The sequence below is a fragment of the Alternaria atra genome (assembly GCF_907166805.1).
Source record: "Alternaria atra isolate CS162 genome assembly, contig: 25, whole genome shotgun sequence".
NCBI lineage: Eukaryota > Fungi > Ascomycota > Dothideomycetes > Pleosporales > Pleosporaceae > Alternaria > Alternaria atra.
This window is the reverse complement of record NW_025091323.1, coordinates 1733884-1751406: the sequence shown is the minus strand read 5'-3', so window position 1 is coordinate 1751406 and position 17523 is coordinate 1733884. Positions and strand designations below refer to the sequence as shown.

Genomic DNA, 17523 nt, shown 5'->3' with positions numbered 1-17523 from the left:
TATCTTTCCAGTCGCTATTCAACATGCCGACGCCCAGCCCCAAAAGCGATCGTAAACACGGTTTAGATATGGAACAGGAGAGGAACCAATAAGAAGCGCAACAAAGCGATGAAGTAGACGGCGCAAAGTGTTGTATCGCGAGTATTTGGTGGAGCCATAGGCACGCGTCAACAATGAATGACCTTCAGCATCCTTACCGTAGGCGAAGCACTGGCAACTAACCCCATCAGATTCGGAATGACGAAATCTTGAGACAACGCTTGGGCAACCAATACTATCGTGCAGCGCTGAGGTCTTCTCAAGTTTCATGAATCCTTCAAAAGTTGTGGCGATCGAAGAACGACTAAGTTTGTATTCATCGTAAAGCTATTATAACGAGTGTGTGTTTTCATGATCGAAAGTCATGAGTAAAGAGAGACCATGGGTCAATCCAAGGAGACAGGAGACCAACTACTCCACCTCCATCTTCATTCTAAATGTGACAATTTGTTCCATCCACCACCAATCTGATTCGACCTAGTTTTACTTTTCTCTAACAGCAACAGCACCGTTCAGTCCAGCACGGGCCTCGGCATCCTCGCGACTAATCACGCGGTGAGCGCCGGACCAGATACCAAAACTACGCTTGATAGCTTTCCAGCTCTCGATTGCGCTGATGTAGATGACGACGCAACCGAATGCGACACCCCACTCCCAGGTAATAGCACCATGCTTGAATACCTTCTCATTAATGATAGGGATGTAGACAATGGGGAACACAACGACCAGTCCTGCCATGACAGCGAAGAAGAGGAAGCGGTTGCGCCAGATAGTAGTGAAGACAGATAGACCAGCAGGAGCCGACGAGGGAGAGTTGGGATACATGTTGAAGAGGGAGCGAGCGAAATGCTTGACTTCCCACGCCGTGACGAGGAGAAGAAGGGTAATGGTAGCGTACGTTGTGGCGCGGGCGCGGAACACCACCTCGCATGTATCGTTGTACCCCTCGTTACATCCAGAGCCGAGATTGCCTCCACCAGGGCCGACGTATGCGACGATAGCGAAGGAGAAGAGACACAGCGCTCCCATGAAGAAGCCGTAGATGAACTTGTCTGTGATCAACTCGGCTGTGAAGACACCCTTCTTGTTGTCGTGTGGTGGTCGATACATGCTGTCTTCCTGTGATTCTTCGAGACCAAGACCGATGGCGAGGAAGGAAGAAGTAATGAGGTTGACCCAAAGGATCTCAATGGGGGACAGCGGGAAGACAGAGTGGTTGTCTTGATCCTTGAAGGCGAGACCGATGAGAAGGAGGATGACTTGAGCGATGTTCGAAATAAGAAGATGCATAAGGAACTGCAGCATCGAACGTTAGTGGATGAACTTGGTATGTAGAGGAAGAGGACTCGGCATACCTTCTGAATGTTATCGAACAGACGTCGACCTTCTTCGACGGCCTTTACAATAGACGCGAAGTTGTCGTCAGTTAGAACCATCTCAGCGGCGTCTTTAGCGACGTCGCTACCAGTACCCATAGCCATACCGACGTTCGCCTGTTTGAGCGCCGGTGAGTCATTGACACCATCTCCGGTCATGACACAGAAGCGACCCCTACGATGGAGAGCTTGTACCATCTTGACCTTGGTAGTCGGACTACACCTAGCAATGACAAGTGGCAGCGTCTCCATAGCGTCGACCTCATCTTCAGTCATCCTGTCGAAGTCTTTGGCGACCATGACAGCTGAAGCAGGGGTGCGATCGTCGATGATGTCCACATCCTTAGCAATGGCTTTCGCCGTACCTGGAATTTTGTCAGTACATGTCTCACTCACAGGTCGTAGAGAGATAGTGCATACCAGGATGGTCACCAGTGAGCATGTGGACCGTGATGCCAGCAATCTTACACTCGCGGACAGCACCCTTGGTCTCCAAGCGAGGTGGATCATAGATGGCAACAAGACCGAGATAGTTGAGGTTGGCTTCCACGACGTCACGTTCCGAGATGTCAGTGCCGGCTTGTAGTGTCTTGTGAGCGATACACAGGACGCGGAGACCTTGGTTAGCCATGCTCTCCGCAGCTTCCAGGATCTCAGTCCGTTCCTGGTCCGAGACGTTGAGCGCAGGCATCATGAATTCGGTTGCTCCCTTGGTGTAGACGTCCATGAAACCTTGGTGGTTGTCCTTGTATACAACAGTCATCTTCTTGACCTTGGAGTCAAAAGAGAACTCAGTGGCGAGATGGATGTTAAGATTGGCAAGTAGCCTCTCCTTACCCATGTTGAAACGGGAAGCGAGGACGTGCAACGCGACTTCGGTTGGCTCACCGTGCGCTATCCAGGGTCCGTTCGACACGTCTTGCATGATGGCAGTAGGCGGTCGTGAGATGGTGTCGATAGTGGAAGCATCAGTGTCGCGGTCATCACCACTGATGGACTGATCCATGGCAGCAGCCTTCTTCTCACTTGGAGAGTCAACATGAATATCAGATGGCGGTATGACCTTGGAGTTGTTGCAAAGAGCGATAGTACGCAGGAAGCGCGTGACAACAGGGTTTGGTCTATAATCATCCAGGTTGAGGAGTTGGTCATCTAGAGCAACATTGCCGCTACTAGGGTTGTGAGGGTCTGTAATGGCATCGATGGTGAATGTGCCGGCGCCATGCATTAGGGCCGTCTTTGCGACCATGCGACCTTGGGTAAGGGTACCAGTCTTGTCAGAACAGATGTTTGTGACACCACCCACAGCCTCAATAGCCGACTGGACCCTGGTAATGACGTTTGCTTTGGCCATCGCTTTGCCACCAACAGCGATTGTAATCGTGAGGACTGCGATGAGCGATTCGGGGATGACAGCTACAGCAACACAGATACCATAGATGAGAACCTCTCCGCCGACCTGCCATTTGCTTGCAGAGAAGACGATGATAGCGAGGATGATGGCAAGACCAAAGAGTAGGAGAGCAAACTTGCTCAACGTGATCTGGAGTGGTGTCCCGACAAGGCCTAGAATAGTCTTACCGCCATTCGTGAAACGCTTGAGGATTCGGACAAATATATTGGTAGATTGTGGACCGACGTCTTTCTTCTGGCGGAGCATAGTAGCGATCTTTCCGACTTCAGTGTCCATACCAGTAGCGACTACGATACCATGGCAACGCCCAGATGTTACCTCACTACCGGAGAAGGCAAGGTTGGTCTGGTCACCAGTGGCAAGGTCTAGCTCGTCAAAGGTCTTCCATGGTGTCTTCTCCACAGGAGCGGACTCTCCTGTGAGGAACGCTTCGTTGGTGTAAGCGTTAACACCATCGATGAGGCGGATGTCGGCGGGTACGATACTACCAACGGACAATTGTACAACGTCGCCAGGGACTAGATCCACTGCCTTGACTTTGATGTCCATTGTGCCATCGCGAGTAACGGTGGCCTCGGGTGCGGTAAGTTTTTTGAGAGATTCGATAGTCTTCTCGGCTCGGTAGTCCTGCCAGAAACCGACGACGATGTTCAGGAGGATAACTGCGGTAATAACGCCGCCTTCGATGTAGTCATCTATGCCAAAGCTTATGGCCATGACAATGATAAGGACGAAGGTAAGACTGTTAGAGATCTGCCTTAACAGAATTTTCCACATGGAAAGCCCTTCAGCTCCCTTAACCTTGTTAGGGCCATAGAGCTGGAGGCGAGATTGCGCTTCAGCATGAGAGAGTCCATGGCTGCGATAGTCAGCAGGAGCACAAGAGATGTAAGCATGGACAGTGAGCCTCACTGAATGTCCACTCGTAGTTTCTGTGCAACTTCCTCGGAGGTGAGGGTATGCGGAGCGTGGAGTGTGGGCGAAGTGTCGCCATCGATAGGGTTCGGCTGGAGTTGCCTTTGGTTTGGTGCAGTATGCGGATCCTTACTACCACATATAGGGGGTTCATCGACGTTAGGAGAAGTCTCCTCGACGGCAAGTAGTACAGTTTCACCCATTCAAGTATATGTGATAACACTGGTAGTGTCGGTGGTGAAGAGAAAGGATACGCCTTTGCGGGGGAGTCCTTATAGGCAGTTTGTCCTACCAGGTTCAGGCGGGGTTAGCACGCTAGACGAGCTACGTGGGTCCCCCCAAGCGTGGAGAGGCTTGGAACTCCTTGTCCACCACGCCTCATTAACGGTTACAAACGTCTACACTGCAGCGCATGTTGCATTGGCATGTACAATCATAATGATCAACTGATTCCGTTGAACAAACAAGTACCCACAGCTTTGATGGCAAGACCAGTAATCTACGAACGCTGTGAGGCCGGGCTTACTGGACTGCTCATTGACAGAACGATAAGAAGCTTGGCTGACGGATCCAAGAAGTCCGGTCGCCGCTTCCCGGTTCTAAGTGTCGACTGTGTGGCTTTGAGCCACTGTGCCGCGATGCCGAGATGTCTCGGCTGTTGGCGTTGAGTACAATCGGAGTACTCGTCGGTATGGTGCATATTGTTTTCTCGCAGTTTCCCCGTGGAGGGATCGAACGACTCCGCGTTTTGCGCGCTCTATGTGGAGCCATGTTATGCTTTTGGACAGTAGCAGGACTATCCAGGATATGTGTTTCCGGGGTAGAGATACGATAGTAAGCATCGCTGTCGCATATGACAGGTTGATGTTTGCCACGTATGCCACTTAAGGCTTGTGCGGTTACAGGTGTGGCGGCACCGCCAATGATACGTCTCGCAAACCAATACACCTTTATGGGAACGCGTAGGTATACTGCACTAGACCTGCAGTGCATCGAAGAGTCGTTGCGAGGCCCAGTGAGCATTGTCGTGGAGGATTGGCCCGAGGAATGTGGGGAGCGTCGCTTCGCCTGCCTACACAGTGTGCGAGTGGTCGGTTTCGGAAGAGAACATGGAGTGTCAAGGTCCTTTTCAATGTAGAAGACATTGCAAGACATGAAATGTCGTTGAAATTGAGCCTCTCTATCGATAGACAAGCTCTGCACGTGGATACCTGGCCCAGGCGTAGCGGGCGGAATGGTGGGGGTGGCAGTTGCGGATTCTGCTCCCACAAATATCAGCATCCGACAGTTCCGACCGAGTTCGTGGGGTAGACACGAACCTTACGAAGTCAGGTAATCGCATGCGCTTACGACCAACTGCACAATTGTGCTCGACTGGAGTTTTTAGTTATTGAAACAAGAAAGAGTTTCCCAATACGAGAATGGATAGTGTTGGTAGAACTGACGACGCTTTTTGATTGTGCGCTACAAAGTATATCTACGCCGAAGAACCCCATCCCAATGCCTATTATTACCCATATCCATGCATGTTCATAAAGTCATCAAACACCTTTTGTAAATCCCAGCAACCTCACTCAGCCTCAAATCGCGCGTAACGACTCAGCTTCCGACATACTCGAACTCGACGAACGGCGCGGCGCAAGCTGGCTATCCGCCTCGGCGAGCGCGGCCTGCATCGAGAAGCCAAAGGTCGCTGCGAGGTACTGCGCATAACGAATGCGATACGCCTGCGCAGGATCTTCCTTTGGCTTAAGGAGCTCTTTCTTTTGTGATGAAACACCTGCTGGAGAGATTAGATGGGAGGCTTTAGTATGGTTGATCAAATATACCCGATGCGGGATGGAGAACTATTGAAGGCGTCATGGTAGGCGACAAAGTGGGTGAAGATGAAGGTGATGACGAAGCGGACGAATTGAATGGAAGAGCAGGCATGATGTCTGAATTCTGATAGATGATAGATGATAGATGATAGGTTTGTGGTGGGTCGTGCTGTAGGCGGCGCTGATTGGTCGCGGTAGAGGTAGTTCGAGGTTTGTATGAAGGTAGTTCTCTGGCGTCGATCCCGTCTTGCAAGAGTTTAGATTAGAACTCAAGATTGGTTGTAGGAGTTGCTGTGGATGCTTTGCTGCTTCGAGAGAAAGATGGGCAGCCGATGATCCCTTTATACGTAGCTGAGGGCTGGGATCGAGGGACCATTTAATCACGATCGTGAGCCTGACGGAAGCTTCACCGCACAATCAGAAACAGAACGAATCGCGCCGTCACGATAAGTTCCACACAAGAGACACCGATGCATGCATCTCGATCAACCCGAACCAATGTAACGTAATTGGGGGCAGATTGTTTCCTAGTGGAGAAAAGTGATACAAGCCGGTTAGCCATCCATGAATGCGCCATTTCTTTTCTTGTTACCCCTGGACCACCGCGCTCCCGTAGCGCTTCCCCAGGTTTTTCATTCGTGCTTGCCTGTTTGAGCGGTGTAGTAGAGGTTGCGCGCCAACCTGCTTTGAGCCCTATGCATGCGGTTCCTTGTTATAGAAGATATCGCAATGCTCACAGTATTCTCCAAATGCGCTGTTAATGTTCAACGGCACACACGATAAGTGTTGCGTGACGCAAAACGTTCGACACAACGACATCCATGTGGTACCACCACCTGACTAAGTTAGCTAACATCGCTGCATAAACCCAGCTGCGGAGCAAGTCGCCACGTCCCGTGAAGACCCAGTAACATTGCCGTTTAAAACGAGCAAATGACACAAGCCAATATTCGCTATTCGCACTGAAGATGACGACGGCGCAATTAACCCTTGTTTATAGTGGAACGACCGTGCGCCGTGTTAGATATCAGTAGCTACGCCACGACTGAGCCCTTTCCGGTCACACCTGGACTATCTCCTTCATCGTGAAGGGCCTAGCCAGCTCACTTTGCACCTGCATGTTGTTGGTGAGGTGTCAACCCTTTCCAAAGCACCACGTTGTTGGTGCAAGTCGTCTCGGACGTCTGGGTACTCTTTCAGGACTCCTGCAAAGTCTTTTGGTGCCATGCAAAGAAACGGGGAGACCTATTTCTAGACTACCAGGATCTGCAACTAAACGTCCGCTTCTGAGGGCTGAACCGCAAGAAGCCGCAGCCAAGAATCTCCACCGTGGAAGCAGAAATACTTTCGAATTCTCTGCCATGCATTTTGATGCAGTTTCTGACCCACGTCACACCGGACCCACAACATTCATCAACATTCGATATTCAAGCGACTTTTGCGATTCTCCCCTAACATTTACGATACTCCAAGCACGTCCAACATTGTGTATGATGCCATACTACCATACCAAGGTGGTCCAGAAGCCCCACTTTACGTACAAGAAACCGGTGTGGCCCGCCCTAACGTCACGATATCAAAAACACCGCATTGTTCCAAACGTGTTCTATGCAGACGCCGCATCATGAGGCCTTGACGATCGATGAGGGGCAGCGCCATAAGCGGGACCAGTGCGGGGCCGATGCCTGTGAAATCGGATGGCTCGGCTGAAAGCCGTCGTCTGTCTTGAGCCAGGCACACCCAGCTGCGGACACTGTGACCGCGGCAACATCACCTTCCTGTTTATTTTGAACCAAGACTTGGCAGCCCGTCCTTCAATTGTTAGGTATCGCAGGCCTCCCTGCAAAGTGTCAGCACACGGAAAGCACTTTCCGAGCTTGCAATGCCCTTTACCCTCGTCCTCGGGGGCGGGTGTGCAAGAGCCTGCACTTCGTTATCAAAGCACACAGCCACTCTCGATATGCACGATATTGCCTCAACCCAACGCTAGGCTCATACTGTCACCACGTGCATTTGACAATGTCGATGTCAATGTAGCCTCGTGCCAGTGCGGCATTTCCTCAAACAACACCAACCCATTATTCCCGTTGTGGAGTCTGTCGATCCGGTCCAGTCAACTCTAAAGCAACGACAATCACCGGCAGAGCACAGCATCATCACGAAATGCGGCACACGAAGAACGTCAGGTACAGCGGCATTTACTACTCACCGCTATAATGTAAGTTTATCTCACGGTCGATCAATATGGCTTGCCTTGCATACTGCATGAGGCCAATGTCAGGGTCTGATGCAAATGTACCTGATTACACCCAACCAACAAAACGGATATGGAATCATGTCTAGTCTGGTTTCACATGTTGGATGTACCGAATTGCGATAAGACCGATCAAATCAAAACTCGGGGTCGGGTGCGCGAATATTGCGACAACCACCGCTTGGGAAAGGTTTTGAAGCTTATTTCGACAGCCCTACGCATCGCTTTAAGTGATAAATGCGGCTGACGTGCATATCCCAACATGAACGAACCAATGTTTGCAGGAAAGCTGTGGATTTGGATGTGGCTTATCCACTGTAGTTCTGGGCCTTTTCACCGGATACTATAACTCTCGCAGTCGGGGCTACATCCATACGATATCAGCTGAGGTATCTTGAGCCTATTTTGAGTAATCAAGCATTACCAAGTGCTCGCTTTGCGCGGACAGGAAAACAAAGCAAAGAAAAACAACGCAAGACATTCAACGGTAGGCATGACGCCTCTGGCTATCAGCGTACCGATTTACCGACGTTGGTCTGGGTTCATGTAACCAATCCGTTCGCCGCGGCCGTTGAAGTTGCTTTGTGGCGGCGGAGGCCCCCTGTCGTCCATCATTGGAGGACCACCGCCTTACTCGTCGTTGTCCCTCCTCATGCCCACATCGTCCATGCCATGAATTCTGGCTCCACCGCGCATAGCGTTGCGAAAACCTGGAGGAGCGGCATGTGGAGTAGTAAGAGGAGCAGCACGGGGAGATCCTCCGTAGCTTGAAGAGCCTGCCAGAGAGCCACCTCCATAGCTGGGAGGCATCTGGGGAGGACCGCCATAGCCCGGAGGCGGACCGGCGGGAGGGCCACGAGGAGGTCTAGCAGGAGCTCCGCTGCCGTACCCAGGGTGAGGGCCTTGATTCGGCGCGCGACCTCCAGCATTGTGGCCATTTCCAAGCTGTTGAAACTCCTCTGAGTCTTCCCATATGCCATCTTCGCCCAGAAACTCCGCCCTACAAATCGGACACCGCTTCTGATCATCTGGCCGATTCAACAACATCTCCTTCAAACAGTTCCTCCCAAGAAGATGGTTACACCCCTCAATACCCTTGATTTGCACACAAAGATGCGACGCACTAGGTGGCTCCAGACAAATTGGACACTCGGCATTTGGAGGCGCAATCCCACCATCACCGACAGGCTGCGTACGTTCTTGCATGAACCACGCCATGTCGTCCGCGCTCTCTTGCGTGAGACCGCCATCTTGTCGCATAGGCGCGGGTTCCATTTCGAATCTAAAAGCGCTGTCTGGACGAGAGTCTTGTCCACCACCTGCCCGACCGTTGACGCCGTTAACACGGAATGGGTTGCCACCTGTCCAGAAAACGGACTGGAAGGCCCCTGGGCGACCTGTCGAGCGGCCGCCTAGAAGACTGCCGGGCGGCGGTCGTCCTTGGGGTAACATACCTACGCCCATACCCATACCCATACCTCCATTAGGTACCTGACCCCCACGCATGGAGTTACGGTACGGGCCGTTGGGTCCATAGCCCTCTTCGTGTATATTGCCATCAGAGTCTTGGTAAGAAGAGTAAGAGCGAGAGTTCCCGCCCATCATAGGACCGCCCGTGGCTTGATGTATCATGGGACCAGGGCCATGCATGCCACTCATCATCAGGTATGGTGAATCGCAGTCGTCATATGGGTCTTGGTCTATGTAGCCACCGCGTTGGGATTGGGTTTGTCGATATCCTCCGCCGCCACCACCACCACCACCGCGGCGGCCGCCGAAGGGATTAGAGTCCCAGATTCCGCCTCGAAAGGGTCCCATGTTTTGTGATTCCGTCGACAGAATTGGTGTTTTGGAGTTGTGGTTGAAGATAAATCGCACGTACTGGGTAAGGGTTTATTGGAGATGAGCAGGCGAGCTTATGTAGTCGGATGAGCTTCTCGATCGGCGTTGGAAGTGAAAAGTACGATACGTGTTGTGACAGTACTATCGCCAGAAGACGAGGTGGTGAAAGTAGTCCAGCTGTAAGTGCTGTCAAAGGGTCGCTGACTAGGGTATTCCGCGTTGTGCGACCGCATGAGTATGGGTAAGTATCAAGAGTACTGGACCGTTCTATACTGAGAGGCTCTACAAGACGGCCAGCCATCACGAGACGCTCAAGGGGGCAGTATTTGATGCGCATGACATCGATTTCTCGTGGGTCCGGTGACTGTATCGTGGTGAAGATGGCGTTGAACATCTACATTGTCGACGACGCCTTTCACTAGCCGAATATTGTCATAATAAGGCGAAGGCATATGAGCTGAAGGGCATGCGCGGAGTACTGGAGCAGGGGCTAGTGTGCAATGTGGTTACATTCATCGTAATGCGTGTCTCGCAAGAGAGTACATTATCCTGGTAAACTGGGCCATCCAACGCCATCATCATGATGCTTTGGATATTTGGGTCGCCCACATCGCCGCCACCAAACTGCTCATACCCATAATATCGAATGCAAACAAAAGCAGAACCTCACAACCCAGATCTTACCTATTTCAACGATTCCCCTAGCTATTCCTCAGGTTCGACACCCTGCCACCCATGAAAGTGGGACTAGCAGCTCTACTTCTGGTCTTGGGTTGAGGTGTTGCACTCGTGCCCCTAGTGCCGACGCCCGGTCTGCCCACACTCTTCAGACGAAGGATTTCCTCTTCTTTGCTCTGCAACGTACGCTTGAAAATACCCAGCTGAGCCTCTAGTTTCGCGATTTGCTTCGCCTGTCGATCATAGTTTTGATTAAGATGCATGCCCTTTCGCTTCGTTGCTTCGCCTGAAGCTGCTGATGAAAGTTTTTTCACTTCTTCTTCAAGGTCCTTGACACGGGCAACACTAGTAGAAGCAGCGTTTTGCGCGTCTTGGTAGGATCCCCTTATATATTCGAGCGTCTCTTCTGCCGTCGAAGCTTTCTTCATTGCTTTGTCTTTCTCCTCGCGTGCTTCAGCAAGCTCTTTGCGAAGCTTAGTAATCTCAGCGATTTGTGCATCAGGTGTGAGGAGATGTGTGGCTCGCTGTTCATGTAGCTGCTTATCTAGCTCGCGCATTTCTGTGGTACGTGTTGTGAGACGTTCGGTGAGTGTAGCGATATTCCTGGTCAATGTCTCTACTTTAGTCTCTGCAGTCTGCAGTTTTCCCTTTTGAACACGGTAATCACGGGCAAGATCTTCGTGCTTCCCTTGTTGTTTGTCCCACATTACCTCGCTTTCACGAAAGTGTCTCTGTTCTGCCCTATGGGCTTCTCGCACCTCTCGAAACGTTTCGTCCACGGGTGCTAGCAGTCTTTGCGCATCAGGCTCAGGAGCTGCAGTTCCAGGCATGGAGTCGCTAATATGCGTGACTTCATGCCCTTTTTCTACAACAGTAGCAGATGTTGTTTGTGGTTGAGGGGTGAAGCGCATACGCTTCGCGGGGTCAAGCTCCTCATCATCCAGAGGACGTTTGGTACGCTCAGGTACGGGAGTATCTGTCGATGGTTGCGACAACTGCGTCTGATACTCGATAACGTCCTTGACGCTACCGATAGATGGTAATGGCCAATCAGCACCTTCCATTATGTTTTCGATCCAGTTCGCGACTGCCGAAGCGCATTCAACGTCTCGCGGCGTTCGATCGTCGATAGCTTTTCCAATGTCTGGGCGAACATGCGCCAGACTTGCCAGGATAGTATGCATGCGCTCTATTGGATCTAGGCTTGATGCTACATATCGCTCAAGGTGGCCGACGGTCCTTGGAATGACTAAATGGATCACTGGCACCACATCTCGGTCGGGAGAATTTGCCCAGTTCTTCTTCCGAATTTGTGTCGCGTCTTGCACGCCATCGAGGCAGACAATAAGATCTGGAGCTTGTATGACGGGCGATGCATCACTCGATATGACGGTGACCAGTAAGCTACCCTGGGCCTCTTTGCAGTCTACTTTTCGATCTTTACCAGGCATGGCGTAGTTGATAAAGTTTGCCTTGCAGAACGTCTCAATGATCCGGAAGAGTGTCTCATTATCCCGCTCCATTGCTAAAACAACGTGTTTCCGCGGCTCGGAGTTCCGCAATTCCTGGAAGAGCCTGGCCAGGAATCTGAACTTGGTAGAGTTTTCCATGCCAAACCGAGCGGCGTGTTCAGCTTGCGTCAATGAAGCCTCATCATTTAAGTCTTCCGTCTCTGCTTCAGCGAAGACTAAGTCTATGTGTGTTTCAATAGCCCGGAGTTGGGATAAGATATTCTTCACCTCATCGATCGGGCTCACACTGCGGGGATCTTTGAGAAAGCGCTCCAATAAGTCCTTCCTAGACGAGATGTATTGGGCGTATGTGTCGCTTTGTCGGCCCTGTATAAACAACGGCACAATAAACTCTTGATCGGCTAACTGTAAGTCGTCGTTGAATAGACTGTCGCTATCTTCGTCGTCTGCATCACTGACATCCATTTCGTCGGAAGCTGGGGACGTTGGTACTGGTGCGATCGGTTCAGACAGCATTGATACTTCAGCGATAGAACGTCCGGGGCGAGCTTCTGGCGGTGAAGGCATGACCTTGTCCAACGGCGACGATTCTAAGGGTGCATTCATGGGTGCATATGCAATGTTTCTTAGTGACGTTGGTGTTTGCGCAATAGGCGAGCGATCGGGTATGGCAGAAGGTGATCGAGTGCCTTCTGGCGGCTCGTTTGTCCGTAGTCTGCTCAACGGTGTAGGAGTAGCTGCCGTCCCATCGCCTGCTACCGAAGGTGTGTTCGACGACCTGTTAAGATGTCTTCTATTCGGTGGATTCTCTGCCAGGCGCTTAGCTAGCGCCTCTGCCATTTGTCGCCTGACGATGTCTCCCGTGTTTTCACCCGCCATGATGGATACTGATGATGTCGGCACAGGCGTGCAAGGCCGTGATGGAAATCTGGATTCTTGCGCTTTCAGGGAACAGCTGGGTGGGTAAGGGACTGGCGAGGTCTCGTGATCCAGCGAGCTTGAAGACGGTTCTGGCGTCTCCTGTGATGAGTCGTGACGGGACTCAGAGCTAGCCCGATGCGCCGACTCTTTCTCGACAGTAGGCCGTATACTCTCAACTGTGTCGTCTTGGGTGCTTAAATATGCCTCGAGAGGTAGCACTTGCGCGTTCTGCTCGCGTTCTGGGCTAGCGGAAGTGTGGAGCAACTGAGCATAAATAGTCAGGGCTGTTTGGAGTTGGTGTGATGGCAGGGAATCTTGGTTGCAAGCGGATTCAGGTCCCAGAGATTCCACTAACGCGTCGTCGTGAACTTGGTGATGGAGCTGTGATGACGCTTGTATTGATTGGTGAGATGGCGCCGGCAACGGCACTGGAAAGGTCAAGCTTGGCGCACTAACCCCAGCGAGCACTTGTTCTGGATGACCCACTAGTGTCGCGCAAGTAGGTTCAAGCTGCTCCTGAATAGCAATGCGAGGTTCTGCTTCTGAAGGCTGGGATCGTGGAAACGGATGCTGGGACTGGAAGGGGAACTGATCGTTGTCTTCCAATAGCGAGTGTTCAGTCAGACTTGGCTGACTGTCGTGAACGCCGATTTGCTGAGATGTCTGATGTTGCGGCGCCTCGTCAACGCTGCCGATTGCGACTTGTGTATCGTTAGTTACGTCGCCTCTTTCGGGATGGTTAGGTTGGCTGTTGTCAACTAGTGTGATCGATTTATTCAGTGAGAGTGGGATTTCCGCGGTGTCTACAAAATCCGTCGAAGCGTTTCCTGCAACGTCCGCAGACACTGGGTTCAGAGGAGAATGCTCGCTCTGTGTGCTATCTTCCTGGTTTGAGGTGGTCTCGCGCGCGGCTTGTGTTGGGCGAGTCTCCGAGACAAGGTAATCTGACTGTCGTGCCTCAAGCTCGTTGGCGTCTTCCCTTCGATGTTCGACTTGTACAAGACCGCGAGCGTCCTTGCTGTGTTGGATATGCACGTTATCATCAAACTCTTGACTCGCCAACTGGTCCACCTGTGACGGGGTATACACAAATCTAAGTGTCTCCGGAGCACCTCGTGACTCTGCCTCAAGCCTCTGCCGCTGGCTCTGCGAATCTGCTGCAGTGGTATCGGGGATGGTCTCAGGAATCGATCGTGTAGGTGACACGGCGTGTTGTGCGGCTTCTTCGATCAGTTCAAGTAGGCCCTGCAAGTACTAGTTGGTGGACAGGCCAATTTCTAGGCGTATAGAGGGCAAACTTACGGAGTCTTCAACAATTTCTTTCTCAACATGCGACTCGTTTGTATCTGTGCTTTGCTGACTGGTGTCTTCGGTATGCTGAGTGATGGGTATGAAGCTCCCTTCACCGATGGAACTTTGCGAATCTGGGACTATGCCTGAGGAATGGGGTCGTGGACGTGCAGCGAACAGCTGTGAGTTATCAAGATCGGTGTCCTCAATATGTGATTGAGTCGAACCAGGCCCAGGCGATGCTATCTGGGAGAAGGGTTTGTATTCGTCCCTCTCGAGACTGCTACCACGTCGGGCAATCTGAATGCGAGGTGAGGGGCGGGCTGCCGACGCTGTGGCGCTGGGTAAGCTTTCCGAGCCGACTCGATTGTTGAGGGGTATCGAAGGCGTAGAGGAACGGGTTGTGGGCTCTGGGCTACTGTCAACGACGCGGGAATTGCGAATGCGCCTCGATTCTTGATCGTCTTGCCGTTGCGTAGACTGTCCTCTGTTGCTTCCTCGTGGTATTTGGCGTACTTGTTCCAAGTCTCGCGCTTTCTCTTGCTCCCAATGAGCGACGAGCAAGTCGTTCGCGTTCTCTTCTGGCTCCCAGGTTGGTTCCCACGCCTTCCCAGTGTCTGGATCAATGCCTTTCCATTGAATGTAGTACTTTCGTACGCCACGGATGACGAGCTCGTCGAGGATGCACTCTGCCGCCCACAGGGTATCGCTCTCGTTGCTGGGTTCGCCTGCGCTCGAGTCGGTGTATCGTGATCGTTTGTTCGGGTTGGTTCTTGTGGAATTGCGCTTCCTCTTGGAATGCACCATTACGCGCAACGTCCAATCGAGATTGTGTCCAAGTAGGCTGACTCCATTGTGGGAAAGAGAACGTGGGGATACTAACACGCCTGGACGGTTGGCAGGTGAGCGTGGGTGATGATGGGTGCGGGACTATCCGCGAACCGAATGACGACCCCGGCCAGCAGTGAACGCGTCGCGACGCGTCCCAAACTTTCACATTCAGGAAAACTGATAATTGGGTGTGCAGCCCTGCAGCAATCCCGAGAATAGATTGTAGTACAAATTCGGAGCTCGAGGATTCAAGGCATGCTGTATTATCGGTTGATACCAAGATGTGAAATAGCCTCCGGATTCTCTTTGTCCTCAAAGTACCAGGCCCAGTGCATGTAGATGCGCAAGTTGTCGGTGTCACGACACATGGAGACCAAGAGGTAGGACAGAGTACACAAAGATCATATTGGGCAAGCTACGAACAAGCCGTCGATAGACCGAGTTTCAAGTCCTTTGTGGGACTTTACATGCTTTCGCAAAAGATCTGCCAGCAGATGTCAAGTATCCTACAGCCTTCCGCACAGCAACATGCGCCCAACCACATGTATGCATGCACGCAATGTTTACAGGCCTCTCCACCTGATCTCAGTATCGCCCTCCCCGTCCGTTTCCCCTCCAACCGCCTCTGTTGCCGCCATTGTACCCACCACGCTGTCCACCTCCATAACCACGTCCACCTTGGAATCCGCCTCGGTTCTGACCATAGGTACCGGAACCGAAGTTATTGCCTCCTTGGTTGCCGTACTGGTTACCACCTTGATTGCCGTACTGGTTGCCATGCTGGTTGCCTTGCTGCGGACCGTTTGGCGGCATGCTCATATGCGGAGGAAGAGGAGGCGGCCATACACCGTTGTAGTTGGGCGGCGGGGGAGGAGGGGCCCACACACCGTTGAAATTGGAGGGTGGAGGAGGAGGAACGAAGCTACCTTCGAGTCCCTGGAACTGCGGTGGGGGAGGCGGTGGAACTCCGAATGGCGGCATTGGCTTCGGGGACTGGCCTTGAAATTGACCTGGCATATGCTGCGGTGCAAACGGTGGTGCGTTGAAAGGTGGTTGCGGCGACTGAGAGAACGACTGACCATAGTTCTGTGGCGGCATGGGCGGCGCATGATGTTCATGGTTACCTGGACTGCCCTGGCTATTCCTGTTCGGACCATTCCACTGCGATGCAGGTTGAGACCCATCTCTGCCGTATGCCCTTAGTTGTCGTCCAGGCTCAACGAGTCCTCTGTCCTCGAGTTCTCGACGCGTGTTCTTAGATGGTGGCGAGGGTGAGATCCTGCGGCGACCTTGAGTTCCATCGCGGAACCTTCGACGTGGAGGCGAATGACCATTGTCATACGACCCGGAGCTATGACGAGAGTAACTGCGACTTCGACTGCGGTTGTATCCCTTGCGCTCCCGCCTGTACTCCGAGTCTGACGAAGAAGTAGTAGGTCTGCTGTGTCGGTCATCGCGACGCGTCACGGATAAGACTGGTGGGTCCTCCATGTCCTCCATACGCTCAGCGTCTTCTCGCGCAATCTTGATGTTTTCTGGAACGCCAAACTTCTGCATGTCTTGACAAAACTTCGGGGACCAGCCGTAACCATTTGCCACTGTTGCTATCTCACCAGTCTCCTTATTCTGCTTGACCAACTGCCCCATAGGGTCTAATGACAGCCTGTACTTGCTTGTCTCGCCCGTCGGATTATCGCCCGTTGGCTGGTATTTCAGGTCGATCTTTTCGAAGAAGTTGTCGAGCAGGTTGCGAACGTGAGGGCTGACGGCCTTCTTGTCGAACTTTTGGATCTGGATCTTGGAGGGGTTGATCGGCCGTCTCGGGTGCTTGATCATCTGCTCGAGCATGTATGATGCGGGAAGATCGTGCCATGGGGCAGTTCGGTCGCCGTGAAACTCTGGTAGAAGGTAGTTGCGCTTGCGAACAGGCATGCCACCCTGGGCAATGAGCAGGGCTTCATCTGCCTTGTCTCGACAGGCCTTCAGACTCTCTGCACTGAGGAGCCTATTAATGGTCCAGTAGTTGATAATGGCTCTCAGCTTCAGCTCTAGTTGCGATCCTTTCTCAGTGATACATGCGCCTGCTTGATCGACCAAGTCAACAACAAAGCCTCCACACTCGTCGCCGAAAATAATCTGCTTCATCGTGTTGCGACGATGGAACTTGTCAGTATGCAGGACATCGTTGATAATCAACAAAAGATCCATCCGGTTGCGTGGTGCTTTCTGTGCTAGTCCTGGACTACTCTGGTCTACAACAATGGACTTGGAGACAGCGATGAGATAGTCGCCGAGGATGACGATCCGAGCCTTGGAGGGAGCTACGTGCTTCACGATCCACTCTGTGCATTTCTACGAACGGCGAATTAGTCTGCTCCCGGGGACATGCGATCAATGGCTTTATAGTTAGATACCTGGATGTTCACACGCGTGTTCTGCTTAAGAACAGCATCTATGTTGCTGAAGAGCTGCGAGCTAACTTCGACTGAAATGGGAGGTAGACGATCTTCGGTATCTGTCCTCTTCGTTGCCTGCTTGAACTTGATTTGTGCAATCGTTAGCACAGACGTCGCGCGTTTGACATCATCATTTGTCGCCATGTTTCGCGACGTGAGGTTGCGACAAAGAGGTTTGTTGCGGGGAAGAGGTCAACGAGAGTGTCGCGAGGTGT

The 17523-nt window shown here is 52.2% G+C and overlaps 4 protein-coding genes across 4 annotated transcripts; all 4 read right to left on the bottom strand.

The window, feature by feature from the left end:
• Positions 1–522: 522 nt before the first annotated feature.
• ALTATR162_LOCUS5594 (uncharacterized protein) lies at positions 523–3947 on the bottom strand (the record flags this gene model as incomplete). Its single annotated transcript, XM_043313213.1, has 4 exons — positions 523–1335; positions 1395–1780; positions 1836–3688; positions 3742–3947. The coding sequence occupies 4 exons, from the start codon at positions 3945–3947 to the stop codon at positions 523–525; spliced, it is 3258 nt and encodes a 1085-aa protein (XP_043169148.1).
• A 4501-nt stretch (positions 3948–8448) lies between these two features.
• On the bottom strand, positions 8449–9636 carry ALTATR162_LOCUS5593 (uncharacterized protein; the record flags this gene model as incomplete). Its single annotated transcript, XM_043313212.1, has 1 exon — positions 8449–9636. One exon carries the CDS (start codon positions 9634–9636, stop codon positions 8449–8451), a length of 1188 nt encoding a protein of 395 aa, XP_043169147.1.
• A 725-nt stretch (positions 9637–10361) lies between these two features.
• Positions 10362–14828, bottom strand: ALTATR162_LOCUS5592 (uncharacterized protein; the record flags this gene model as incomplete). The annotated part of the gene is made up of 2 exons (XM_043313211.1): positions 10362–13976; positions 14034–14828. The coding sequence occupies 2 exons, from the start codon at positions 14826–14828 to the stop codon at positions 10362–10364; spliced, it is 4410 nt and encodes a 1469-aa protein (XP_043169146.1).
• A 609-nt stretch (positions 14829–15437) lies between these two features.
• Positions 15438–17452, bottom strand: ALTATR162_LOCUS5591 (uncharacterized protein; the record flags this gene model as incomplete). Its single annotated transcript, XM_043313210.1, has 2 exons — positions 15438–17204; positions 17267–17452. The coding sequence occupies 2 exons, from the start codon at positions 17450–17452 to the stop codon at positions 15438–15440; spliced, it is 1953 nt and encodes a 650-aa protein (XP_043169145.1).
• Between the last annotated feature and the right edge of the window lie 71 nt (positions 17453–17523).